The following is a 27,545-nucleotide window of genomic DNA, read 5'->3' on the forward strand; positions in this document are numbered from 1 at the left end:
AATCCGCTCCAGTTCGGGGACTCGGACTGCGACTCGTCGGAGGCAGAGTGCTCCGATGCCACGATCAGAAACAACAAAGTGGGGCCGCCTTCCTCCTGGTGAAGTTGCCCGAAGGGCTCCACTCTGTTTTTTGCCTGGAGGCCATCATGTCCCACTCTGCTCTGCAGAAAATACAGCAATAAGAGGACGACGTTGTAAACAAAGCCCCCCCAATAGCAAAGTCCCATATAATCTCTCCCAGAGCCCCCTCCAACCATCCCCCTTCCCTCCATCTGAAACCCCATCCCCCATTATCTAGCACAGCATCCAGGCAAAACCCATGGCAGGGATTCCCTTTTGAAAGATAATGTACAGCAGACACTTTAACATTCATAATTTATTTTTGTCTGAGTTTTGAAGGAAAATTCAGGACTTCTGTGAGCTCTCTGATCTGAACAGAGAGGAAAAAAAAAAACACTGACATCTTGAAACTGAGCGTGGGCTTACTGTGCGCCGGCGAGAAGCTGGAACCCAATGCAGATGAGAAAGAACATGCTGTGTGGATTTATCCGAGGCTCACGACTCCACAACTGCAACGGTCTGTGTGTGACCGACACAGAGGAGGAGCATCGCTACAGAGCCTCCGCGTGGCTGCAGTCGCTTTTACACATTTCTGCTGTCTTTAGATGGAAATCCCCAACCGACGAGCAATCTCTGCATTGCAGTTTGAACAACCCGCTTCATCCCAAGTTTCCAGTGATCAGCCTCAGTAAGTACCCCTGCTTCCTCCTCCTCCTCCTCCTCCTCCATCCTGTCCCCATCCTGCCGGCGCGCGGGGAACGAGGAGCGAATGGAAACAGTGTGAACACCAGCATGAACAACCTGCCTCGCAACGAGACTCGGTCCTACTATCGGACCACCATACCTGTCCTGTCTTTGTGACCCCTCTCTCTCCCCCCCCCCCCCAGCTGTCAAAGCATGCCCGTGCAGCTCGCGGAAACACTGCATGAAGTGGACGAGCCAGCAAGAGCCACAGAGAAAAATCTAAGCCGACAGCTGAGAAAAAAAAAAAAAGCAAAACAAAATACTTTCCCTCCAGAATCCCGCTCTCTTAAGACACGCCATCGTTATTAGCAATCAGATGTCACAGCGAGCGTCATTGGGGGAGTGTTATTCATGAGAGTGCGTGTGATGACAAAGGCCCTCCCTCCTCATCAGACATCACAGTTTCAAGTCTCATCTCAGGATTGTTCGAGGACTGTGAAACTAGACCGGACCAATTACTGTATGTAGGAATGTTCTTCGAGTGGCGCATATTGTGGACCATGCAGGAATATTTAAAAAAAAAAAGAAAAAGGTCTTACAGATAGCCTTGATGTTCAACCCTTTATCGCTGTAACAGACGTTGTTTTGTAGAAACCATTTCAGCCTCATTGCCAGGTGTGGTATCCCTTTTCTAGAAAATCTCTCAGCGCAGCAACATCCCATTAACCATTTTCTAGCAGCGTAGTTTATACCGTCTGGTGCGTCACATTCAATACATGCTACCTTATTTTCTCTCCGCTGTGGTAAATGGAGCAGCAATAATCTGTGGTGCGGTTTGGCTCTCAGGTGAGAGAGGCGACACTTGCTCAGGATCTGGGACGTCTAGCTGGCTAGACACAGACGCAGTGACTGGTGGCTAGAGGCGAACGGCGTGTGTGACAGAGGATATATTTTTGAACTGTCCCATTTTTGTGAATCTGCCTTTTCCAGAGTACAATGCTCAGGTTTTGTGTTGCTGTTTGAGAATTAGAGCAATATATCAACAGCCACTAGATGGCAACGGCGACACAGATTTAAATTGCCTTGTGTTCTGAAAATGCCCTGGCTCTTTTTCCCTAACCAAGGTAATGTATCTCTCGCTTCCTAATGACCATCACAATCTTAAAATCCCAGCAATATTACACTTTTTTTGTCTAGATATTTTTGAAAGGGGATACTGCATCTGTGAGAGCTTACTTTTTTTATTTTGTATGATTTCTTTTTTTTTTTTTAAAGCCCTGTTTCTCATACATCTTTCTGACAAACAGCCAGGGTTGAATTTAACGATAATGATGTCAAGACGTCAGCTGAAGTGAACGCAGGCGGCTGAGACTCTACGTTAAGGAACATAAGCCAGAGACGAGGCCACAGAGCATCAGGCTGCTCGTGGTTATCAGAGACCTCATCTCAGTGTTACTCCTGTATATAAACATGTGTAAATGTAATGTGACCTTCTTCTCCATGCCTCTTCTTCTTCTTCTTCTTCTTTTTTGTCCTCTCTTTACCACACAGCTCTGGCAAAGCTGTGTTTTTTTTTTTGTCATTGATGACCAGATAACTGGTTGAAAACAAGCAGGAAACCTTTCACATCAGTGTTGAACCCCACCGGGCGGCTGATGATAAAACGAGTAGCACAAGGTGAAACTTTACTGAGGGATCAGTTACCTTTTGCTTGGGAGCTGCGGAAAGGTTCTGGCCTGGTATGGAAACAGCTGCTGCCTTTCCTTGAGCCTCCTCCTACTGTCTTCGCTCATGTTTACGTTCGTGTGAAATAACCTAGTGTATTGTAATGACTGGGTGATCCGATCAAGCTGTTATAACATTGTCTTTCTGGCATATATCCTGTGAAGTATGATTGTCGTGAAGTTTTAATTTATCTTTGATCTTTTTTTTTTTCTTTGTAGCTGGCCTACATGATTGTTGAATTAATTTATTTTTTGAATGACTGGTGAGGAGTAGCATTCTTTATAATTTGAGGCAGCTTCAGAATTGTCATTACTTATGATTTTTTTCTCCTGAAAGTATTATTTAAAGGAAGCACAATGAATCGGAATGGGAAGAGGACAGTATTTATGAGACCGAACAAAAACCATTGTCAAATCATTTGAACCTGCAGGGGACCGTTTAACAGTTGAGTTGTTGCAGATGAAATGTTAATTTAACAAACTTTACAGCAAGTGTTCCTGAGGATTCTTTTTTTTTTCTTTCTTTTTTTTAATGAATATAATTGGATCTTGTGATAGGCTGTTATTAATCATGTCCAACCACTGGATGGCCAGTGGATTCTCACAGCAGGGTAAATGCGACGTTACACGTGATGCGGGTTTCTGTACTACTGCAGCGATATATTCCCTTCCATTTTAATCAAAGCATCACTTAACATCTGAATTTCTGTGAAAATGTTTCTCTTAACTGTGGACATCACGTTGCCTCACCCCAGTGTATCAAACGTCCGTTTCTTTGTTATTCTTCATTTACAGCTCCCTCTCCTGTTAAATGGCATCATGATCAACCAATCCTGTCGGTTTCCTGTATTACCCCCGTGTACAGTGCAACGAGTATCTGGGAGAATAAAATCAGAGCAAACAACTGCATGGAATAAATGCTGATGTACTGTACCCAAAACACTGGTCTGTCTCCTCTTTATCCAGCTATCAGCTAATTCATCCAATTATGTTATCCCTCTCTTTTTGTCTTATCCATTTGACACGGAACCCCAAAATTCCCCTCATTGGTGTAGAGGCAAGTCATGTTGCCTTTACTGTGAAGGTGTATGAATGTGACTGATCATGTGACAATGGAATAAAGTCCATTTACAACTGTGGACTGTCACTTTGAGTCATTAAATTACTCAATCCTCAGGTATTATAAATACTTTTAGTCATATTCGACTCTGTGCAATTCACCTTCAAGAGTTTATTTCTACAAGGCGATGAGACTTGATCCAGTTACCTTGAATGACCACCCTGAGTATATCATTGAGGATCACAAAAAGATTTATCACAATAAGACAACTGTGATGATTGGATCATGCTGTAATAAACATTCAATGATCCTCTGAGAGGAAAAACACACAAGAACACTGACACATTTTTGTGCATCCTGTTTCCAACTGTGCAAATGTTTTATTGTGACCATTTTATTAGTCACATTTGCAGCTCAATGAGCTCTAAATTTATTTGTAGCAATTTACAATAATTTGTCGTAATCCAAAGTGCTTCAAATCCATAAACACACAATAAAATGCAGCATGCGTGCAACGAAACTTAATATGAGTACTAAAACTACAATTTGTAAAAACTATAAATACATAAAAATACAAGTGTATGAAAGCAGTTCTAAACAGACAAGTCTTGGTTAAAGCTGCAGCTCTTCTTGAGACAATCTGCAGTTACTTCATTTTTATTTGAAAGTCAGTTGAGTGGTGGGAAACTGAACCACAGATGAGTTCTTAACATGAATGCTACATTATCTAAACTGCTTCTCAGTATGATACACTGTTGTTGCTTTTGAAACTAAACTATTTAGTGGTATTAAGACATATTTTCCCCCCTCACTTTTACCCTTTTTTTAATGACGGGGAAAACAATACTTGTGCTATAATTGTGATTTTAACAAGTAATAATGTTTAGTGTTGTTTGACCTCATCAGATACATCTTGAACTGTTATTCTTCATTTACATTTAACTGAAAGTTGTTTTATTTAACACATCTCGTGTGCTGTAAAGGAGTGGCCAGCATAGTACAAATATCAGTTTATGATGCAAATGAACCCTGTAAAATTGTCTCTGTGTGTTTGCCCTGTGATGGCCTGGCCTCCTCTGTACATTCCATCCTCCCTTCACCCTGTGGTCAGTAGGGGTGAGGTGCAGGCCAACCCACGGTCCTAATTTGGATAAAATCGCATTGAGGATGGGTTGATGAAATTTACACAATCTCAAACGCAGATGAACTCTTGTGAACTCATGCTGTACAGCAGATTTGCTTCATCAGATTAGATCTGATTGGGAGATTATCTAGCATAGTAGTTGGTGAGAGTACTTGTAAGACTTTTTTGCACATTGTATATAAAAATGTATGAGGAATGTATTATGAGGAAGACATGCAGAGCTGTTCTTTAATGACCTTTCAAAGTACCTGAAGTCACCTTTTATTAATTGTCCGTTCCTTCCATGTATTGTTTGTGGCGAGTGTGTTCAAGGCGTGGGAAGACAAGAACCCTCATGGAACAGCTAGTGTCACATTGCCCTACTGACCATTGCCCTACTGCCACTGTCAGTGGTAATATTTGGTAAAATGCAAGACTTTTTGAAGTTTTTCACAATATATCAAATCAAATCAAACTTTATTTGTAAAACACTTTTCATATTCATAAAAAAAACAACTCAAAGTGCTGAACAGTACAGCAAGACATGAATGCTAACAGATAGATGGCATAATTCAGAGCTGCAGGCTAAAAGCACATTAGTCAGTTTAATTGATTACATTATTATTTGATAAATTATTCTGTCCTGTTCAAAAGAACACATTATCTATCTATCTATCTATCTATCTATCTATCTATCTTTATCTATAATCCCATGCTAAAGCCTGGATGAAGCCAGATGAGAGGTGTGCGTGTCGTACGTGCCGTTTGTGCCTGGTGGAGGAAGAGTGGGCGGGGCTTCGTCTCAGGAACTCAATAATGTGGGGGAGAAAAAAAAAGAAAGGTCACTCCGGGAGATGCGGGGAGGCAAAGTGAACGCTCACTGCATAGCGGACAGCCCACAGCCCACAGCCCTCTGAGCGGGGCGGAGCCAGGTCGTGGAGAGGTAAACCCCGCCCGTCCCTCCGGTCGCTGAGGTTAAACTGCTGCCAACAAGGAAGCGACAGCTGGAGCAACCTGTACCCGCCGCCCCGTGTCTCTGGCCCGTTCACCGCTCTACTTCACCTGTACGGCTGCCGAGAGGTTCCCGGTTTTTTTTTTAAGGCGAGCTCCATGGAGGCGACCAGGATGCACTCGATGGATCTGGAGAAGCTGAAGATGACGGGGGCTGGCCGGGCCATGGCCGTGCTGACGAGCGGGGGAGATGCACAAGGTGAGAGGAGCTCACCGTGGAGGTCATAATCCGCTCTCTGCACCTGGAATTTACTCAAACCTGGAGACAGAGAAGCGGGGGGTTTGTTTACACCAAGGCGTTGTTCTGCAAGGAAGAGAATACGGGCTTTTTAGATGGGTCAAAGGTCACTGGACTAAAGACGGACATCTATATGCAACTGTCGGTGGTGGGAAGTGATCGATGTGACCCTTTTACTGCTGTGTTTGCTTTTTATCCCCGTGCTTCATGTGCAGATTAAGATTACAGCCTCAAAGGAAACACTTAAGACCACAGATTAAGATAAAACAAACCACAAATCAAAACAAGCGTTTGTAAGAAAGAAAGAAATCAAAGCACCGTGGTTTTTCAGCCATTCTATCAAACGTATCCTGCATAATTAGCCGTAAAGAGACGTTCTGCCTCAGCTGTTTTCAAGGTGTGGGGCGGGGACTCGTAGGGGGCGCCACAGAGCTTCAGGGGACAGCAGCAGCAACCTACCGAAAGATTGATCTGTAATCATGGAAAAGACGAGAATAAAACAGCAATTCGTCCAGTCAAATCCCCCAGGCTGCAGGGATCGGCTCACACCGCTAAAACAAACGTAGCTATCTGTATTGTAATGTTTCAGTAATCATAGTTTTGTTGAATACATTAGCTTTTTGATTGTTTTTATTACACCAGTTTAGGGTTGCTTGATATGTCTCAGTTTTCACATTTACTCAGTATCGCCATTTGCAATACTGTAAAATAGAAACTGAACTGCATCCATGCGCAACACGTCAAGATATTCCACCAATCAGATGAAGCCTGGCTGCTCTGCTTTATGTTGGGTCCAAGATAAGGAAAAGGAAAAGATAAATATACTGTCTTGAAGTTATTACTATTGTGACTAAATTGCATTTTTAGCTGATAACAGGCAGCTCTGTTATACTTGTGTACTTATCATGAAGAATAAATAGAAATAATGTGAATTGTAAAACAGCATTTATTGACTGCGTTATTGTTGATTTTTGTGCACATATATAAAAACCCAGGAGCTTCTGCCTCATGTGGAAGCTCACACACTGGTCTTTTCAAGCACAGCCTGGTTGTTGTCACTCTCCACAGAGCAGGCAGCGCACTGCTGACTCCTCTGTGCAGAGAGGAGTGTTGTAACATCTAGTGGGTGTAATCACTTGACAGTTTTGTGTAACTCTTCTTGATCCAGGGATGAACGCAGCTGTCCGAGCTGTGACCCGGATGGGCATTTATGTGGGGGCCAAGGTCTACCTGATTAATGAGGTAAACCGTCTGCTTCCTTTGTCTTTATGCTGACCTTCCTTTTGTGCTCTTTCACATCGGTTGAGCTGGTTTTTGTTGCTTGGTTGACCCACATTGCTCCGCTGGTGTTTACCGACTTTCAGGGCTACCAGGGCCTGGTGGACGGGGGAGAAAACATCAAACTGGCTCACTGGCACAGTGTGACCAACATCATCCAACTGGTAGGTTAACATGTTCACTGTGGAGAAGACAGCTGATTACCAAATGTGATGTTATTTATTGAAAATGACAGCAGATGATCAACCAATCAAAACCACTTAGATATCCATGTAACGAAAGATATACGCAGTTTTATCCAGAAACTCAGATTCTCCTCTACTGCATATGTATCTATTTCCAGCCAGTATGACAGATACATTCATCAATACAGAAACATTTAACAGCCAGAGCAGCATCTCCGGTTAAATATCAAAAGGCTGTTGTGTTTGCTTTTCTTCCTGGTCTTGAATCTTTCTCTTTCTATTTCTCTTTGTGTTTACATCAGAATTTTATTATTTCGTCTGTATCCTCTCGTCTCCTCCCTTACTGGTAATAGCCTGGTAAGGAGTGTCGCTGCATGTTCCTTCAGCCTGCAAGCTACACTGTTCAGAGAAATGTTTCAAGCTTCTCACTGTCCTTTTATTGTACTTGGCTGCCTTGATTTTATTTAACTAATGTGTTGAAGGCTAAGTTTCATTTTGAGAGTGAATGTGTGGTTTGTTTTATTACTTTAAGAAGAAGTGAAACTGGAGAAAAGGACATGTTGTAAAGACCAGTGTGGTTCTCAACCCTTTGTGATGATGACACAAAACAAATATCTGTTAGTGCTCGTCTATGAATTGTGTGCATTTCAAACAAGAGGAGTGATCTTCATTTCAGTGAAAATCCCTGTTAATTTCCCAGAGTAAATTATGTTCTTGTTTGGCGCAGTGATTAATGCACACATTCTCATATTTATTTACCAGCCTCTTGTTGAAGTCTGAACCAAAACATTAGGATCTGTTAGGTTTTTTTCTCACTTTCTGACTGGTTAAATGAATGTCGGTGCCGCAGGGTGGGACGGTGATCGGAAGCGCCCGGTGTAAGTCCTTCACCACCCGCGAAGGCCGGCTGGCCGCCGCCTTCAACCTGGTGAAGAAAGGCATCACCAACCTGTGCGTGTGCGGCGGAGACGGCAGCCTCACCGGGGCCAACATCTTCCGCAGCGAGTGGAAGGGCCTGCTGGAGGAACTCGTTCAGAAAGGTAACCTGCTTTACACCCAGCCTCAATATAGTGCACTCATGCATAATTCACCTATTCTAAATAATTAAAACGCGAAGGTTTAGGATCATTTCTGTGGTGGAACAGCCCGTCACTGTCCAAGATTCATACCAGAGTCGAGAATAACACACTGTACTCGTTTAAAGTAGAAATGCTTTGCCGCTTCAGGGAGGATCACGGACGACCTGGCGAAGCAGCACACCCACCTGAACATCGTCGGCCTGGTGGGCTCCATCGACAACGACTTCTGCGGCACCGACATGACCATCGGGGCCGACTCGGCGCTGCACCGCATCATGGAGATAATTGACGCCATCATGACCACGGCGCAGAGGTCAGACGCTGAACAGGGACTCTGGAGCAGCTGCCGGTTTCTTCAAAGCATTAATTATAAGATCATTCACACACCAGATACTCTGTTGTTCACTAATTAGTAAGGATCGACCGATATGGCTTTTTTAGGGCCGATGCCGATGCCAATTATTGGTACTCATGGAAACCGATAACCGATATGTTGAACCGATATTCATTTGCAGCAAAAATGAACATTTTGGCATCAAAATGTAGCTGTGGGTGGGACATTGTTCCACAGCCCAGAGGAGTGACTTAGTAGTGAAGTGACTAGTGAAGAGAGATGTGATGTGCTCAGTGGAAAACACTTCTTCTACATTCATTATACTCAGGCCTTTTGTTTTCGTTCAGTTTATAATTGTGTGATTACTTTATTATTGTTGTTATTATTATTACTGATACATGTAATTATATTTATCACACACACACACACACACACACACAATAATGCAGTCATCTCATCCATAACTTCCCCAAAACTCCAATATTCAACTATCTGTCGCTGCTGATAACACAACTCTTTCCTTCATTTTCTTGTATTTTGTCCCCTGTATGTCCGTGTACTGTAGGAATAAAAAATAATAATAAAATAAACAATGGAGAATCCTGGTTGAACTGAAGTTGTAGGCTACTGCAACGCTAAAAAATATGTTAAAATCAATGTTATCACTAATCGATGCGCGCCCCCGTGGGGGGAGTCATTTTTCGGCAGGCAGTCTGTTCTCGGCACGGTAACCAGTCAACCCCCGGTCGCCCCGACCGACTCGGCCCCACGCGTCTTCTGTCACGCACTCACGCCACACATTGAAAACTGAAAAAAAAAAATCAGCGGTCGGTCTGTGACAGGCTTGTGTTTGATTCCTCCCGGTTCCACAGCAGTGCACCAGACACATTTACCGGTAAATTTTTTTTTCAGTTTTCAATGTGTGGCGTGAGTGCGTGACGGAAGATGCGTGGGGCCGACTTCACTGTAATCCGCTGCCGGTTGACCGCTGCCGGCCGACCGCTCCTGGCGTCCCAGCGAGCGGGCTGTCCGCCGGCGTCGGGCCGCTCCTCGCGGCTGTGCAGCCGCGTGCCGTGCTCTCCGGTTGGGAGACTTGAGGACAAACTGTGTGATTCTGGTGACTGACGGGTTAGAGGCGGAGAATCTGCCTCAAGCTTCATATTTGCCGTTCTTTGGAACTGGCTAGCTTAGCTACTAGCAAGCAGAAGTTGTTTGCTCATGTGATCACATCACAATGCATTATGGGAGCCGTAGTCAAGACAACTGACTGACAACCGAGTGGTCTTTATTACCGTATTTTCTGAAAAAAAAGGCGCACCGAAATATAAGGCAGACAGTTGGGCTTTGAGACAATTAGAGGCTTTTAGGTGCACCTTATAGTGCGGGAAATACGGTAAAAAAAATTTTTATCGGATATTGGTGGAAAAAAAGGCCGATGCTGATTATTAGAAAAATGCCCAATATCGGCCGATATTATCGGCCAGGCCAATAATTGGTCGATCCTTACTAATTAGTTCTGTATGAATACAACGAGCTCCAGAAGGACACACTCTTTACAGCTTTACTGTATTATTGGTTACTGCAGACAGATGATTGTGTATATGATGGAAAGAACAAACAAATTTGAGTCTTATTTTGTGGAGTCGGGTATTACCTGCAAGGTGCATATGATTACGGCTTGGAGGAATGCGGTGATCTTTTGTGAAGTAGCTCTCCCATTTACGCTGATCTGACATGATTTCCAGCTTGTCCAGACTTGATCTCTCAGACGTCAGCCGGCGCTCTGCTTGTATGCTCTGTGTGCGTGCGTGTGTGTGTGTTTTTTTAAGGAGTTTATTTTGCTCTGTTTGACTTTAACCATTTCACACCTCCTACAGCCACCAGCGCACTTTTGTTCTGGAGCTCATGGGGCGACACTGTGGGTGAGTATTTTGACTCACTTTGTTTTGTTACTTTGAATAGGCTCCAGAACACACATCATGGCCCTTTTTTTTTTTTTTTTTTTAAATCTGTGTTGTTTGAATCAGCAATGAGCAACCGTAATCATTTTGAAAACCCCAAAAAATGAATCCCCTCCACTAGAGGCCAAATTCCGCATTAATTCCATTCAGAAAAGTTTATTTTTCTGCCCAGATTTTTAAAGAACCATCTAAATGAATTATAGATGTATTGCTGTGCCTCAGAGAAAAGGGAGACGGTGAGAGAAAGCGGCTGGACCTTGAACATGGTGGAATAAGTAGTTCTGACATGGCTGAAAGTGAACCAGTAAACATTGATTATGTGGCAGATTTACAGCAGCAGCACATCCCCCATCTATCACGTCCTTTTTATTTATTTATTTTTTTAAAATGTAGTTTCGGTCTTCATCTTTATGCCTTTTGGGTTGAAAGGTGAATCAGTTTCTCTACTTTTAGCAGAGTATTTTTGGGGGGGTTTATTTAAGCACATATCCGTTTGTGCGTGAGTTAAGACTCTGTGGACTTTTGCCTCATTTGCTGCAGGTATCTGGCGCTGGTGTCCGCTCTGGCTTCTGGCGCAGACTGGCTCTTTATTCCAGAGGCTCCTCCAAAGCAGGGCTGGGAGGACCGCATGTGTGCTCGGCTGGAATCGGTGAGACATAACACGTCTGGACTGTCGGGCTGCGGGGATACATTTCAGCAAAATCACACGGAATCAAACTAATACATTTACACATAGTCAGGGTGAGCACTGAGGTAAAAGATGCCTCGTTTATTTGAGAGGTCAGTTGCACTGGGAGAGGTTTTAAAGATGGAGAAGTGTCTAATCGGGTGCATTTTGAAATGTATTCGCCTTGTTTACCTGCAGAGCCGCACAACGGGATCAAGACTCAACATCGTCATCATGGCGGAAGGAGCCATCGACATGAACGGGGAGTCCATCTCCTCTACCTACGTTAAAGATGTAAGTCTGTCGGTGACTTTCAAACAGATTGACGGTGTGCAAATTTGATTATTTATTGGCATCTAGTGACTTCAAGGGGCATTTGGTGGCAGTTTTGCGGATTATAGTAATGACTTGTCGTGTCTGTAAACTGAGATGAGTCGTGTGTTTGCAGCTGGTGGTGAAGAGGCTGGGCTACGACACCAGAGTGACTGTTCTCGGCCACGTTCAGCGAGGAGGAACTCCCTCAGCGTTTGACAGGATACTGGTGAGATGAGCAACATCGTTTATTCTTTTCACACTTGTACAGATAGCTGTACTTTTTTTGTGGCACTACAAAGAAGAACTTCAGAAAAAAACATTATTTTGATCAGATTTAATTAATTAAAAGCTATATTAAACCTCGCTTTGCGTGTGCAGAGTTGTAAGCTGGGCGTGGAGGCCGTGATCGCTCTGATGGAGGCCACTCCTGACACGCCGGCTTGCGTCATCGGCCTGTCGGGTAACCACGCCGTCCGGCTGCCTCTCATGGAGTGCGTCGAGATGGTGAGTCGCTCTCGCCCCTTCATGTGAGACAGATGAGTGACGGAGGTAGCGGGCAGTCGAGCTGTGGTTTTTTTTACGCGACTGTGCTTTGCAGACTAAGTTGGTGCAGACGACCATGGATGAGAAGAAGTTCGACGAGACTATCAAACTGCGTGGAGGGTGAGTGCTGAGATGCATCGAACCATTTAATGGTGCAGGAATACCCATATGTTTCTGTGTTAATATTATAAGACTCATAAATTTCAAATCATTCAAGCAAATTCGTTTTTTTTTTTTTTTTCCCCAGGAGTTTCGAGAACAACTGGAACATCTATAAACTTCTTGCCTTCCAGAAACCGAACAAGAATGCTGTACGTCACACACAGCCTTATATTTTGTGAAGCGATCAGAGGCTGAAAACCCACGTATTTTTCCTCACCTTTGCTTTATATTTTCTCAGAGCAACTTCACTTTGGCAATCCTGAACGTGGGCGCCCCGGCTGCAGGCATGAATGCGGCCGTGAGATCAGCTGTGAGGCAGGCTATCGTGCACGGACACAAGGTGTACGCCGTCCACGATGGATTTCTAGGACTCGCCAATGGAGCGGTGAGGGCACATTCGTCTCGCGGTGAAGGTGATTATAAAATATGCGGAAACGAGAGGAACCTAATTTTTCTTTCCTCTGCCTTTCTGCAGCTGTTTGAGATGAAGTGGGGCATGGTGGCAGGATGGACGGGTCAGGGAAGCTCGCTGCTGGGGACGAAGCGGTAAGTGAGAGAGCCTGTTGAATTTCAGCGACATGAAGGAAGATGACCACAAGATTTTCTGCTTAAGAGTTCAATCAAACGGCGAGGTTGAAGTTGACCTCAGACAGAATCCCGATCAGGTTTGCATCAAAGGTACTCGGTGTAGGATTTGATTAAATATTTCATTCACAGAAATGGATCAAACGGAGGTCGCAGTACCCTTGACTTTCAGCTCATTCCTCAGCACCGGTAGATCTGTGACGGATTTGAAGACATTTTCTTTTGAATCTGTGATCACTGGTGTCTGATGTCAAGAAATGCTAGACCTTTAAGATATATTGGGTCTGATTTAGTGAAGGTTTATGGAAATAAAAATGGGGGGGAAAGCTTGTTGCTGAACACACAGGCAGAAGCTGATTTACTAACAAGACTTACTGAGGATCGTGAATAACACATTAGACAAATAAACAATATGCAATTCAATCCTAAACTTTTATTTAACCATAAAGAAAAAAAGCCATTGAGCTTGATTTCTTTTACAAGGGTGATCTTGAAATGATTTTATAAATCCATCTTTTTTTTAATGAATGTGGAGGGAAATCAGCAGAGTCTTCAGCAGAGTGGCTGCTATTCCAGTGAGAGGCAGCTCCTCAGCTGGCTGTCCATTACATCGCACTTGGTACATTTTGGTACAACTTGTTCTCAGACTTAATTTTAGTAAATCAGACTTTAGTTTTCGCTTGAATGGGAGGAACCATTAATGTGTCTGGCCTGCAGCTGTCAGTAGAGAGAGCAGTAAAAATTTGTAAGCGGTAATGTGGTTGACACTGTGGTAAGTAAACTGGGTCAGCGCTTACTTAATTTCTATCGTCTGCTTTCAGAACTCTTCCAGGTAAAAACATGGAGAAGATTGTAGAAACCATCACCAAGTACAACATCTCAGCTCTGCTGGTCATCGGAGGGTTCGAGGTCAGTTGCATAACACACGCTTTGAAAGTGAATTAGTTGTATTGATGTGTAGATTTCAGCGTTGTAACGTAAGCACTGTGCCGCGTCGGAAGGGTTACAACGGTGTGCTGCAGCTGTTTGAAGCCCGCTCTCACTACGACGAGCTCTGCATCCCCATGTGCGTTATCCCCGCCACCATCAGCAACAACGTGCCTGGAACGGACTTCTCCATCGGGGCAGACACTGCTGTCAACTCTGCTATGGAGGTAACGTTACGCTCAGCAGACGGAATGTTCACAGGGGAAACTTTGATGTGTTACTTTATAGATAAATAGAAGACGAATCGCCACATTTCAAGAACGCATGATTTGCTTTTGAATTCAGGGTTGTGACAAAATCAAGCAGTCGGCCTCAGGAACCAAGAGGCGAGTGTTTGTGGTGGAGACAATGGGCGGGTACTGCGGCTACCTGGCAACCTGCACCGGCATCGCGGTGGGCGCTGATGCAGCTTACATCTATGAAGAGCCCTTTAACATTCATGACCTCAAGGTAACAGCGGAAGATAGAATCCCCTTTTTTTCCCCCTGTAGTTTTTCTTCTCTTTTAAATGATGTGTTCTCTTGACAGACCAATGTGGAGCATTTGGCTGAAAAGATGAAGAAGGACATCCAGCGAGGTCTAGTGCTGAGGTGCGTAGCGGCTATTCAGTTGCACAGAAATTCTTCAGCAAGGCAGGCTGCATGAGCCAGTGACAGTTTCTGTGCATTCTATCTATATTTCATCCGTTAAGCGGCTGCCAGCACGGGAAATGATTAAACAGCCTTGCAGTCATTAGATAATAAACACATTGTTCATTCCCAAGTGAAAATGTTGAGCATTAACTTATGAGAAGAAGCCGACTAGTTTCAGGTCGATTATTGTCAATTTGTTACCAACTGCAAGGTTAGCTAGCGTATTGTTGATATAGAGAAGAAAACTGTCAAAAACATTGATGCACTTTTTTGAAAAATGACATATATAAGATTGCAATAGTGAGATTGTCGCATATCTTGTACGCCTTTCTCAACAGGATTATGTGTCAACATTTAGAGATAGATATTTGAACTGGTCTGCTGATTGAAAGCTGTTGTAGTTATGCAGGATTTTCTTCCTTCTCACATCAGGAACGAAAACTGCCATGAGAACTACACAACGGACTTCATCCACAGGCTGTATTCAGCGGAGGGGAAAGGGATCTTTGACAGCAGAGTCAATGTCTTGGGACACCTTCAACAGGTACACACCACTGCAGAGAAAGGAGAAAATGAAGAGTCTTGTTGCGTACTAATTCTTTGTGCGTTTGTGCTTGAGGGAGGGGCGCCTTCTCCCTTTGACAGGAATTTTGGCACCAAGATGGGAGTGAGGGCGATCCAGTGGCTTTCAGAGAAGCTGACTGAGAACTACCGACAAGGTGGAGTTCCCCAGAGTTCACGTTTGCATGAAAATCCAAAAACATCTGGGCTGTATTGACAATGCTGTTTCCCCCCCTCCTCCGCCCCCAACAGGCCGTGTGTTCGCTAACTCGGCAGACACAGCGTGTGTGCTCGGCCTCAAGAGGAAGGTCGTCTCTTTCACCCCGGTCTCTGAACTTAAGGATGCGACTGATTTCGAGTGAGCACGCCTGAACTACACTCCTTTCAAACTAAACTACAGTGTCGCGTTCAGCAGTAACCGTTATCTGTTCGCCAGGCACCGGATGCCCAAAGTCCAGTGGTGGATGAACCTGCGGCCCTTGCTCAAAATGTTGGCCAAGTACCAGACCAGCTTCTGCGAATACGTTCCAGGAGAGATCGAACACGTGACCCGACGCTCCATCAGCATCGACTCCGGATTCTAAGTGTCTCCAAGCAACAGCATGCGCCACACTTTGTAACCCTTATCCTTCCATCCATCGCTTCAGAGATTAGGCTGCATATTTGATAACAGGTCATTGTAGTGATAGTATATTAAATCATGTTTAAAAAAAGTTATTTCAAGTGTTAATGAATGTATCATTCAAAACAGAAATGCATTTGCTTCAATCACTAGTATTAAGTTCACATTTTACAGATGTGCTATGAATTTATCACTAACATGCATGTGGAGTGTGTATGAATTGTTGTGTTAAAAAAAAAGAGTCTGAGCCAGAAATAACGTGAATGCGATCTTTTTATTAACACCTGCCATTCACAAGAAAAAATCAAACTACTCAGTGAATGCAAGAGTCTGGCTGTCAGTTTGAAACATTCTATAAATACCTAAAAGTCTTAAAGTCGGATTGTGATTCTGTGACTCGATGGACCGGCGTGGTGTTAATTTAATTTTTTTATATGCTGTGTTTGAAACACTGAAACTTTTTTTTTTAAAACACTGAAACACAAAGCATCGATGTGCATTTCATTTTAACTTGTATTAACTTCATAACTAAAGGAGCTAAACGGAATAAGAATTTATGTTGTGTATTGTGATGCTTATGTCCCCGCCTTCAGTAAAATGACCTTCAACCCAAATGGCAAACGCTTCTCTGAACGTGAAAGAACAATTTACACCTGCCATGTAATTCTAAGCAAACCTCACTACCCACTGAACAAGAACGGCACTGACGAGGAATCTACCGAACAAACCAAGTTCAACATCTCAGATATTTTCTGGGGTTTCTTTTGTGGAACTTTCAGAAGTTGAAGGAAAATGGAAAATCCTGCCTGCTGTCTCCTTTCTTAGCTGCCTGCGGGCTTTCAGAGGCAAAATCAAACTGGAAGTCTTCACTTTGCTCTGGTTGGCCAAACAGGAATTCAGGGCCTGGAAAAAAAACGAGCATCTACTTCAAAGCAGAACACACACACACACACATCACAGTAACGTCATGAGTTGTTACTCACATCCTGGAGACTTTGATTCAGTGGTTTTCTGAAAAAAGAAAGAGGAAGTGTATATTTCTGTTCCAATTATGATACTCGGAGAAAAGAAGGATTCAGACTTTACCTTCTCAGTGAAAAGAGAGCCGGTGAAAGCAAAAGGTGATTCCTGCAAAAATTTAAACAATCAAAACGAAGTTATTCCAAAGGTGCAAGTGTTTCTAACGTAATCGCATCTCTTTGCTCCCTCCTCACCTCCTCCTGTGATGAACCTTGTTCAAATCCAAACCCAGCAAAGCCTGGAGTGCTGGGATTGGAGTTTGAAGAGAACAAGAAATATGGGGATTTGGTCTCAGAAGTGCCTTGACGTGGGGAGCTGCTGGGGCTGAGGCTGAAGTGAATACAATAACAAACGCCATTACAAGCTGCCTTGCAAATAACTTCACATTTTAAAGTGTTAACATGAGACAAAACCTTACTTTAATGGGGAAGTTGAGGTTGATGACACAGGTGTCATTTTTGCCAAAAAAGAATGAACATTAGTTTCTTGAGATGGTGTCGAAGGAAAAACGGCAGGCTCCTCGCTGCGGTCTTTGCTGTGTGCCGGCTCTTCACCAGTGGCACCGCTTTGCTTCTCCACAGCCTCCTGGTCATAAGATACAGTGGACTGCTGCTCCTACGCAAAAATGTTTGACTATTGAAGCATCAGGCAGGACACAAAACTCTTTGTAGTGTATACTGTATACAAACTGTGGCAATGTAAATTCAGTTCTACTCTTATTTTAGAGCATATTGTGGGATTTCCTCGGATCTTCTGATACGGTTTGCTGCTGAAAACCAGTAATACTGATTCAAATTGACCTATTTGGCAGCTTGAAAACAAAATCTGTGATATATCATGTTGGTCCAAATTAAAAATGCTCCCTCCTTTCATCTCTGGAAACATGTCTTGAAATAAAGATATTAAAACACATGCTATTTAAATTTGTTAATGCGAATGTGAACAGGACCTCCTAAGATGCACAGATAAACACACTTAACAGCACAATCAGTTCAAACATGATAAAATGTTGATACCAAATTGTCCTTCAGTTGTGACGCGATCTGATCTTGATCTTCAAAGTGTCTTTCAGCTGACTGACTTTGCTCTAAAGAAAAAGAACATTTCACTGGTAAGAGACTAATGTGGCAGAAACATCGACAGCATGACAACTGGTACATCAAGAGGAAAATATGCATACAGAACCGAACCTGACTCTACTCACCATCCGACTGCGGGCTGGACCACAGCTCTGTGCAAGATGTCTGTGAGGCAGGATCAGAGGCCTGATCCTGAAGAGGATTTTCATCTGGAATCTCTTCTGAATTTGCCTGACCATTCTGCAGGATCAAAGATGAAATTTAAACCAAGACAGGAGCGAGTGATTGTATTTCAGTTTATTTCTTCTTTTACATCATCAAAATGCCACAGTGATACATCTGCGCACCCTTGACTGGTCGAGTTTCAGAGAGGTAAGGTCAATAGACATATCACAGTCCACCTTTTCCTGAACATCTAATTGTTCCTCTTGTTCTGTTGTGGGCTGCTGCACATAAACACTAGAAAGAGAAACAGACTTACTGAGTCTTGCCTGAAGCAAAGTGGGATTGTTCTTTGTTATCTGTAAGAGTCTGTGAAAAGTACCTGTCAGGGAGATCCTCAGTGGAACAACAAGCAACTTTTGGATCTGTTCAGGCAGAAATTAAAGTAGCTGTATGAAAAGCTGTAAATATTTCAGGCCTGCCTGCAAGAGCAATGTGTGAGTATATAAAAAGTTTATTACCAGTGAGGCGGTCCAGCTCTATCTGTTTCATTGTTATTTGATCATCACAAATCTTGAGCCGACACTCAATTTCCTCTTTTTCAGCTTGCGCCATGAGGAGCTTCTGAGCCAGAGGATTTTGGAGATAATATTCTTTATGTGACTGAAATGTCGCTCTGTAGCTTGCAATTCTCTCTTCATAGACATCCCTTGTTTCATCACAAAGAAACAACATTTAGGCTTTGTGTATTAAGACACACAAATAAATGTATAACATACACACCACTTTAAAATGTCCTTACTTGTCATTGCAGTAACTGGCTTTCTTACTTTCCAGTTCTGCTTTCAGTGTGTTCTCATACTGAAGGAGCAGGGTGTTCAACGCCCTCAGGCTGAATAAACAAGAACAGCAAGTATAAATGTTATATTCCACAGTACACTTTATAACATATCCTTACATCGCCTCAATCTGTCACGGTTTGGCATGTATCGCCAGGTTACCATTTTTTTTATTAGTCCTACCATTTTGCAGTTTCTTTATTGTGCTTGTCAGAGTTCTGCTTCACACTGATTTCCTCGTCCAGTCTCTTGATCTCTTTCTGTGTTGTTTCAATGTACAATTTCTTCTCAGCAATGGTGGCTCTACACACTGTTGAGACAACAGGTTAGTTGACACTTTAGACTTGGCCCAAGTACTGTCACACAAAACTCAGTATATAACTCTATAAGGTTCTCACATTTATGAGGTCCAAGGCTGGATATGACAATAAGAATCGGTGGCACAGACAGGAAGAACACATACTGAATATAAACGCTGATTCTCACATTCAATAACAAACCTATCTTGGTCTCACAGCTGTGCAGAGTTACCAAAAATATTGATCTTCTTCAGTTTAAGTAACAATGTACAAGCTTTGAAATGTACAAATGTAAAGATTACACAACTGTATTGACACAACACTTCTGTTAAGACGTCTTGAACCTTTTATGAGGGTGTTGATGTTTAATATATAAATAAAATTGTGTAGACACATAACTCTTGTTATAATCATTAGGTTTTTTTTTTTTACATCGATGCATCATTAGGACTGAAATCAATCATGACTTGACTTAGAACCTGTGAAAACCCCAATTCCTAATTTTGAGATACATAATGTGTGTCTTTGTTTAAAAGAGTATCTCAGACATGTCAATTTGGTAAATAGAAGATATTCTCAGCCAGAACTGCAGCGTTGATAAATTCCTTTTCCAGATAATCTTATTTGCTTTACTATAATACACTACATTTTCAGAGTCTTCTACCAGACATACCTTTGATGTGTTGGCTGAGTTCATTCTTCTTTTGAGAAAGCTCCTGAGTTCTAAGAGCTGTAAATAAATGTAATAAAGGTTTATGAACAATTTATACCAAAAACATCAATAATATAAACAACTTATTTATAGGCATGTACTGCAGCACTGTGTGGAGACAAAATAACAGATACAGATAGTGAACAAACTGCTTTGTAGTAGGATAACCTTGAATTGAATCACTGAAACCCTCACCCAACAGAGATTACCATTCAAGAGATTTTAATTCTTTGATAAAGTAGATTCACATATATCCCATGTCATACTTGAAGTATGTAACTTCTAGTCCCATAAATATTGAAATAAGTAAACATGCGTGGGCGTGGCTGGCGAAAGCTAGCCACTTAGCTTCTCCTTGGCTTTAGCCGAGCAGCTAACAAGCTAATTTCCGAAGATAAATGGAAACTCGGAAAATCAAAAAGACAAGCGAATAGGAAAAGCTTCGTCACTCCAGAAACTCACCAAGCTGAAAAAGAAGGTTGTTGATGTTTTCAAATGAATATTGTTCACTCATTTCCACCGGATATCAGAGGCTCTGTCACAGTAACCGTCGGGCCTGAGACAGCTCGTGCACATAAACCAGCGACAGGGACTAGATAGAAACTACACTGTTATAATAAATATTTTCTTTCTCAAGGGCAGACAAAGACAATATTCAGATTTATCCATTTCAAATGGGAGAATATTCCAAAAAAGGTTTTTGTATTTTTTGTTGTCATTTATTTATTTATTTATTTATTTATTTATTTATTTATTTATTTATTTATTTATTCATACACCAGAATTGTTAAATTTTAAAATAATTTTTCAAATGGTTAAATTAAAAGTTATGAAAATGTTTGCTTCAAACATTAACTTTTATTTAACATACATTTACCCCAAAATGATATTTAGAATATTTACAAATTTGGTTGTGTCCTGTTTCTTCTCATTGCTGTATACCTTTTTTCTGTCAGTGTCTTATATTATTCACCATTTAGCCTTGCACATGTTATATTATATTATATTTGTTGCATCGGCCCTTTTGGTCGGATTCTGTTTATTATATTCTGCATGGAGATCACTGTTAAAGAATTTCCCCTTTTTTTTATTGACACTTATTTCTTAGTTTAATATTCCCACTAGTACTTACCTTTACTTTTCATTGTGCGCATTACTATGGTGTCCAGCTGGGGAAAACCCTGATGTTTCCTTCCTCAGTCGGCGGCTGTTCACATGACAGCAGTGAGGGGTCCTGGATTGGTCTGACAGAGGTTGGGAGGCGGGATCACTGCTATTCTGGAAATCATTTTGCGTAGCGCATCTGTATCTGCTCAGCGCTCAACTCAGTTGTGTGAGATCTTGCACAGTTTCTCACCATTTCACTGGTTTTTTTCCCCCTCCCTTCGGTCCAGCCCGTGTGCCCGGTGGTCGCCTCGTCTGTTGGAGGTGAGGATGGATCTTTGTAGAAATGTCCCGGCTGCGGCGCACATTCGCCGGCTGCGTCTGCAGACAAAAGAGCGGACATGGGTGGGATTTAAATGGGAGGGTATCAGCTGTATCAATGGTTGCATTGTCGATTTCAGCCGGATTTTAGGGATAATATGCATTCATTTTTGGAGACCAACTCTTAAATCCGTCTATAAATTATGCAGTTTTCCTGTGATCGTGTAGTGTAAGGCAGCATGATGGTGTCCTCTTAAGTGCCGCTGCGCTGTCATGCAAAAAACCCCCTCCCCTCCTCTCTCAACAAATCCATTATGGTATTCAGGATCTACCCTTTTTTTTTCTATCCAGGCACCATCGCATCCAAAAACGATGCGATATATGCTGATCAAACACCAGCACAACCAAAACAAATAATGGAGAGAGACATGGTTTGCTGTGTGCTGTGCAGAATCTGGGCCATGATCAGTGTACACTGAGGATTATATGGAGACTTGGAAAAAAAGAAAACAAACATGCTTTTCATAATGGTGCTCTCTCTCTCTCTCTCTCTCTCTCTCTCTCTCTCTCTCTCTCTCTCTCTCTCTCTCTCTCTCTCTCTCTCTCTCTCTCTCTCTCTCTCTCTCTCTCTCTCTCTCTCTCTCTCTCTCTCTCTGTGTTTGTGTGTGTGGATTTCTTTATTATTTTATTTTGCAGAGAGCTACTCCAACCACCTTGATCCACCAAAAAATTGCGTGGTCATCATTATTTATACTGCTTGTGATTTCACTATTAATCTTTATATTTCACTTATCAAAAAATTAGCTCCAGAGTCAGAGTGTGTGTTTGAATGAGACTATGGCGCAGATAGAGGAGCCTCAGACCGAAGGAGAGGGCAGCCCCCAGATGATCTCCTTAAGATCTGACGCATCAGGAAACCCCACAGACGATGGAGAAGGAGGTCCCTCAATAAGGAGGAAAAGGAGAAAGAAGAAAGAGCCACGTCCGGAGTCTATAATTGTCTACCGTTCCGAAATGGAGAGGGAGCCTGGAGAGGACCAAGGCGGAGAAGAGGGAGCAGAGAGGAGCGCTGAAGAGGGTGCTAAGTTTCTCTGCACACCCACAAGTGAAGGTAAGAGAGGACTGACATTATGAAGTCACATTCCAGGTGATAAGAGGAAGTCATGTTTTCACAAATAACACATCTGACAGATGTTGAGCATCATTAAACTGTATTTATACTGATCAGTCATAACATTATGACTACTGACTGGTGAATTGTTCAGCATATATCATCCAGCAAGTCCAAGTTTTCTCCTCAAAGATGAAGTGGTAGAAGCAGAAAAATAGAAAGCATAAGGATTTGAGTGGCTTTTACATGGAACAAATTGTGAAAGTTAGACGACTGAGTCAGAACATCTCAAATTCACAGTGTCCACAAAAAGTGGTCCAACAGATGAAAAGTGACAGGTCAACAGCAGCCAAGGCTCATTACAGCAAGAGGGAAGTAAAAACTGGCTTGAATGGTCTGAACCAACAGATGATTCATAATGTTACTGATGTTACTGATGACTGATTTAGGTGATCTTTTTTTCAGGAACATTATATCTCTTAGTTTAGATTTCTTAGTGCTTTAAACTAGTTGATGCAAACATACTAGTTCTACTAAATTTAAACAATAGAAGTGTTGGTCATAGACCCTCCCAGTCATACCTGATGGATTAATAAAAACTGCGAGCATCTTTACAGTTTAAAACTCATCCTTCTCTTTAATGTGTAGGTGTCTTTTTCTAAAGATGATTTTAAAAAAAAAAACCATCTTGCTGCCTACACATACTTGACAGCATGCTGCATGTGCTTTCTTGAACTATATTGTGGGTGATAGAACAGCATCTCTTGAAACCAGTTTGAAATTATTTATTACTTTTAAAAATGAATTCTCTCCTTTGCCCACACATTAAAATAGTGAAAATATAGTTTTGAAAATACAAAATCAAACAGGAGACCAGAATCAGCAAATGGTAAAATCCAGACGCCACAGATCATGACAATAAAGGAGAATATCAATTTCAGTTAGACACTCATCTCTATTGAGGTTTAAGAGGTATGAGTCTAACCTTTGAATGTTTTCTGCCATGCTGTGTCTGGACAGGAGGGAGCTGGAGCCTCCCCCCAGACAGCCGCTACGTCACTCTGACGGGCACCATCACCCGGGGGAAGAAGAAGGGTCAGGTGGTGGACATCCACGTCACTCTGACTGAGAGGGAGCTCAGGGAACTGGCCAAGTCCAAGGAGCGTCTGGACGCGGAGTGTGAGGCGGGAGAAGGCTCGAAGCGTAACTGCGGCTTCGGGGTGTGTCAGGGACCCCACGTGGTGCTGTGGAGCATCTCGTGCGCCCCCGTGGTTTTCCTCCTCTCGTTCATCACCTCCTTCTACTACGGCACGCTCACCTGGTACAACGTCTTCCTGGTGTACAACGAGGAGCGGACGTTCTGGCACAAGATCACCATCTGCCCCTTCCTCATCATCTTCTACCCCATGCTCATCATGCCCATGGCGCTGTCGCTGGCGCTGTACTCCGCCGTGGTGCAGGTGTCCTGGGCGTTCAGCGAGTGGTGGCAGGCGGTGCGGGATCTGGAGAAGGGCTTCTGCGGCTGGGCCTGCGGGAAGCTGGGCCTGGAGGACTGTTCGCCGTACAGCATCGTGGAACTGCTGGACTCGGACACGGTCTCTGGCACGCTGCAGAGCAAGGCGCCCAGCGAGTTTGCCCAGACGTCCTCGGTGTGACGGGGGGGGAAACGCTGACGTTCAGAACACACACCGCTGATGGATAAGAGTGGCTTTGAAGCAATCGAGCCATTGTTCAGGACGTACTCCAGAGATTTCAAATCCGTTTACAAGTACAGACATTAAGGTCAGTTGCTAGTTTGGCCAAAATATTCTTATTTCAAAGTTAACTTAATGAGTAAACATCTGTTTAATGCTTCTGAGATTTCTGCTGAAGACTGCAGATAAAACAAATCCCAAAATCTTTTTGTATGATTTTATTCTAGTTTTTTTGACAAATTGTACAAAAACTGCCTCTCTGTATCTTCCTGTAAATGAAAACTTTTAAAAACTACCTGAATTTAATTTAACAAGTGAGTTGAGTAAACGTCTGTTTATTATGGATCTGAGATTTCTGCTGAAGACTGCAGATGAAACAAATCTTAAGAACCTTACATATGATTTTTTTTTTTTTTTTTTTTTTTTTGTCAAAGTTCGTAAAAGCTGCCTCACTATATCTTCCTGTAAATGACAACTTTTAAACACTACCTAACTGTCTGATGGTGCTGAACTATTGCCACCTACACAATCATCATCAAGCTGTAAGCATTGAAGCTGGATCATTTTGTTCTTATTTATTTTTGGGGGGTTATTATCCTTACACAGCCACTAGGCACTCTGCCTTCAAGACCTTTTGCACAGCCAGGCTGGTTGGACATTTATCCACACGTCAAAGTTTCACTCCACCTGTATATAGCTGATTATTTGTGAAGGCAACACCTGTCTTTTGTGTGAAGTTGTCAGATTACTCCTGAAAAACAGGATTTCAAACTGAGAAAAGTGGCAGTGGTCCCTGAGCTTTTTGCTTTAGTGTGTTTCTATAGGATTGTGTGCCACTGCCATACTGTGACTAAAACAATCTCTTCAGTTTACAGTCCTGTGTTTGTGTTTTCAAAGACAAAAGCTGGTATTATTTGATGGTTTTCTTTTTCCTATCAAATCCCAGACTAAGGCTGAAAGCAGCAATGTCTGTCCCAAAAATCAAATATAATAGATAAACATCACAATCTGCTGAAGCCCCAAACCTACAAAATGAGTTTCAAAATAAACTATTCAGGGTTATTAGAGATGTGCCCTTATTCCTTGAAAAAGGAGGATTTTGCACAATTAAGCAAATCTTTTTGTTACTATGCACAGAGGATATTCTTATGGAGTATTTTCAGAACAAGTGTGTCGATTTGACTGAGAATAAACTAAATTTACGGCTGAAAGCTCTTAGAAATATCTGGCTTTCACAGCACCGATTACATTTGCTAGTATTTTTATTGTTCTCATGGGATTTGTTATCAACCTTTATAACACATCTTATTTTATTACTTGAACCTTGTATTTAAATTATTCCAAACAGGGTTAAATACATGAAATTCAGAGCAAAATATTTCTTTAATATGTGCACATTTGTTTGTTTGTTGTCTTGAGCCTAAATGTAATGAGCCTTCCATTTCTCGTGCTCCGCCTTGACACATCTGAGTTCACAAAGTATACACAACATGCAGAAACTATGAGGAAATAAAGTGGAGCCTCAGTTCTGTTTTTATCACCCGACGCCCAACAGGGTAGATTAGTTCATCGTTGATAAAGCCACAGTATTTATATACTTAATTTTTTTTTGTGAAAATCCCATTGAAACTGCTGTTTCTGATCTTTGACCACTTGTTTTGTCTCCACAGTTCAGGGTCTTCGTGAAAAAAAAAAGAAGCCCTTTGTTATTTTCTAGTTGATGATTTCAGTTTTTTTCAAGCTGTCGTATTTTGTTGGTGACACCAACCTTATTTTATATATTTAAGTTTTGGAAACTTTCTGAAGTTGCCGTAGCTAGATGTTTTATACTCCAGCACTTTGAAATATATGTATTGCAAACAGCTTTCACTGACTAAAACGCATAAAGGTTGTTGGGTTGTTTCAAAACCATCAGATGTTTAAATTAAATATTTGGTGAAAAAGTCATAAGTGAAGTAACTCTTGCATTTTGATACAGGAGAGAACACTAATCGTATCCCACTTTACATGTTGTGAATCTACTGGATGCAAAGTAAAGAATTACACAAATCAAATAAAGTTGTGCTGTTAGAAATCAATCATATGTGAATATTTAAGTCTATTTTATTTATTAAAAAAACTATTTTTCTTGCTGTTGAGGAAATAGCAGCATGTGATGTCTGTTTTCTGTGATCGTACATGCACATATGCAAATGAGAGTCAGCCTGTAACCCCGCAGGAAGCTCACTAATACAGATGGCTTTCTGGGGGTTGGGTGCTTTGAGATCTGATTATTGGCACCCCAGTGCTAAACTGAGCTGCTTGCTGAAGAAAATCCATATCCTGCAAATGCAGCGTCAGCGCAGTTTTTGGAAAAAGCACCGGTACACCAATGTTTATTTGCTCTGTTTGCTACAGCCCTTATAAGAAACATTTAGTTCAAGTGATGTTAAAATTGCACGCACTGAAAATATAGTTAGAAAGACAAATGACGTGGTGGGTGGAGGGATGGACTCTGCAGAGGATAGAAGTCGCTACATTCGTAACTCGTAACTCCTTCAATAGTTACAAACAGTTACATATATAATGTGCAGTGAAGGGTCGGCCAGATATCAGCTTGTTGATTTATGTAGATGCTGTATTTCTCATTAAAAGACAGAATCCACAACTCTCCCCTCAGTTGACCAATTTGCACATTTATTTATCGTTTCCATGTTTTTAATCAGGTGAATGTTCAGTAAATCATCAGACTGCAAAGAACAAACATGTCTCCCCACAGTGGCACCTGTCTGTCTTTTCTTGCTCCTTCAAGCAAAAGGCTGTTTAACATCTAACAGGAGTTATGGGCTTAGTCTGGAGTAAGTAAGGAAAAATAGGCAAGTGCAGAGTGAGCATAACCGATCAGGATATTTACTGACAGCAAAGACAGGAAGCTGCAGTTGTTATGTGACATTGAGGAACACTAGCAGTCCAAAGTTTTCTCTTTCAGTGTTTTTCTTTTATTTTATTTCATGACTATCTATATTATAGATTGTCACGGGAGCCATCAAAACTATGAAGCACCGCTCCTGGTCGCTTTCCAGCCCTTTTGTCACTGTTTTGACTTCCACGCCCAACCAGCGCTGCTTACAGTTTTAATGCATTTTCTACTTTACGAAGCCTGATCATTTCCAGGTGTAAATGCTCTTTAAATGTGAAGACCCGAGTCGCCGGAGAAAAGCTGAATGCACAGGCTGCAGGTAGGTCCACTAATCCGTTTCCGTTTAACAGAAGAACTTGCTGACAGCTCGACCAACCGAACGGAAAAACACAGCAAAGCGAGATTTCTTCGGTGGAGTCGTCAGGTGCTTTTCCACAGAGTCAACCAGCAGTTCATCAAATGCAGGGTTGTCCATCAGGAGCATAACCAGCAGC

General features: G+C 42.3%; 4 protein-coding genes and 1 long non-coding RNA gene across 7 annotated transcripts in view; 3 read left to right on the forward strand and 2 right to left on the reverse strand.

Annotated features, from left to right (window-relative positions):
• The window catches only part of map3k13 (mitogen-activated protein kinase kinase kinase 13), a 31,612-nt gene extending 28,211 nt beyond the window's left edge, over nucleotides 1-3,401 (forward strand). For both annotated transcript variants that reach the window (XM_030111274.1, XM_030111275.1), the window contains one exon: nucleotides 1-3,401. In XM_030111274.1, coding sequence (XP_029967134.1) covers nucleotides 1-102 — 102 coding nt within the window. In that variant the 3' untranslated portion in view covers nucleotides 103-3,401.
• LOC115402756 (uncharacterized) lies at nucleotides 492-5,862 on the reverse strand. Its single transcript, XR_003933157.1, has 3 exons — nucleotides 5,783-5,862; nucleotides 1,176-1,182; nucleotides 492-503 (listed from the first exon to the last, which is right to left on the reverse strand). It is a non-coding gene; the product is annotated as an uncharacterized LOC115402756 (long non-coding RNA).
• On the forward strand, nucleotides 5,623-16,228 carry pfkla (phosphofructokinase, liver a). The gene is made up of 22 exons (XM_030111276.1): nucleotides 5,623-5,861; nucleotides 7,069-7,142; nucleotides 7,265-7,342; nucleotides 8,214-8,403; nucleotides 8,590-8,755; nucleotides 10,654-10,698; nucleotides 11,278-11,386; nucleotides 11,603-11,698; nucleotides 11,853-11,945; nucleotides 12,098-12,223; nucleotides 12,318-12,382; nucleotides 12,510-12,573; nucleotides 12,663-12,809; nucleotides 12,900-12,970; nucleotides 13,831-13,918; nucleotides 14,011-14,163; nucleotides 14,282-14,446; nucleotides 14,525-14,586; nucleotides 15,061-15,172; nucleotides 15,248-15,347; nucleotides 15,442-15,547; nucleotides 15,626-16,228. The coding sequence occupies exons 1-22, from the start codon at nucleotides 5,762-5,764 to the stop codon at nucleotides 15,771-15,773; spliced, it is 2,358 nt and encodes a 785-aa protein (XP_029967136.1). The 5' UTR covers nucleotides 5,623-5,761; the 3' UTR covers nucleotides 15,774-16,228.
• On the reverse strand, nucleotides 16,067-21,565 carry LOC115402754 (uncharacterized). Of its 2 annotated transcripts, XM_030111277.1 has the most exons (15): nucleotides 21,280-21,565; nucleotides 21,055-21,200; nucleotides 19,884-19,940; nucleotides 19,095-19,221; nucleotides 18,875-18,964; nucleotides 18,594-18,781; nucleotides 18,455-18,497; nucleotides 18,258-18,369; nucleotides 18,036-18,150; nucleotides 17,848-17,918; nucleotides 17,250-17,446; nucleotides 17,026-17,161; nucleotides 16,898-16,939; nucleotides 16,795-16,822; nucleotides 16,067-16,714 (listed from the first exon to the last, which is right to left on the reverse strand). In XM_030111277.1, the coding sequence occupies exons 2-15, from the start codon at nucleotides 21,074-21,076 to the stop codon at nucleotides 16,587-16,589; spliced, it is 1,356 nt and encodes a 451-aa protein (XP_029967137.1). In that variant the 5' UTR covers nucleotides 21,077-21,200; nucleotides 21,280-21,565; the 3' UTR covers nucleotides 16,067-16,586. The 2 variants fall into 2 exon arrangements, with proteins under 2 accessions (XP_029967137.1, XP_029967138.1); XM_030111278.1 differs by lacking the exon at nucleotides 21,280-21,565 and having other exon boundaries at nucleotides 17,029-17,161; nucleotides 21,055-21,186.
• On the forward strand, nucleotides 21,235-26,230 carry tmem169b (transmembrane protein 169b). Its single transcript, XM_030111279.1, has 3 exons — nucleotides 21,235-21,350; nucleotides 22,044-22,458; nucleotides 23,479-26,230. The coding sequence occupies exons 2-3, from the start codon at nucleotides 22,185-22,187 to the stop codon at nucleotides 24,111-24,113; spliced, it is 909 nt and encodes a 302-aa protein (XP_029967139.1). The 5' UTR covers nucleotides 21,235-21,350; nucleotides 22,044-22,184; the 3' UTR covers nucleotides 24,114-26,230.
• Nucleotides 26,231-27,545: the final 1,315 nt, after the last annotated feature.

Source organism: Salarias fasciatus, chromosome 16 (assembly GCF_902148845.1).
Source record: "Salarias fasciatus chromosome 16, fSalaFa1.1, whole genome shotgun sequence".
Classification (NCBI taxonomy): domain Eukaryota; kingdom Metazoa; phylum Chordata; class Actinopteri; order Blenniiformes; family Blenniidae; genus Salarias; species Salarias fasciatus.

Coding starts and splice junctions, on each gene's coding strand:
- pfkla (XM_030111276.1), top strand. CDS start 5,762: ATGGAGGCGACCAGGATGCACTCGATGGATCTGGAGAAGCTGAAGATG. Junction 12,224..12,317: donor TCATGGAGTGCGTCGAGATG/GTGAGTCGCTCT, acceptor TGTGCTTTGCAG/ACTAAGTTGGTGCAGACGAC. Junction 14,164..14,281: donor CTGTCAACTCTGCTATGGAG/GTAACGTTACGC, acceptor TTTTGAATTCAG/GGTTGTGACAAAATCAAGCA.
- LOC115402754 (XM_030111277.1), bottom strand. CDS start 21,076: ATGCGCACAATGAAAAGTAAAG. Junction 19,941..21,054: donor GCGCACAATGAAAAGTAAAG/GTAAGTACTAGT, acceptor ATTTATTTACAG/CTCTTAGAACTCAGGAGCTT. Junction 18,151..18,257: donor TGAAACTCGACCAGTCAAGG/GTGCGCAGATGT, acceptor TTGATCCTGCAG/AATGGTCAGGCAAATTCAGA.
- tmem169b (XM_030111279.1), top strand. CDS start 22,185: ATGGCGCAGATAGAGGAGCCTCAGACCGAAGGAGAGGGCAGCCCCCAG. Junction 22,459..23,478: donor CTGCACACCCACAAGTGAAG/GTAAGAGAGGAC, acceptor GTGTCTGGACAG/GAGGGAGCTGGAGCCTCCCC.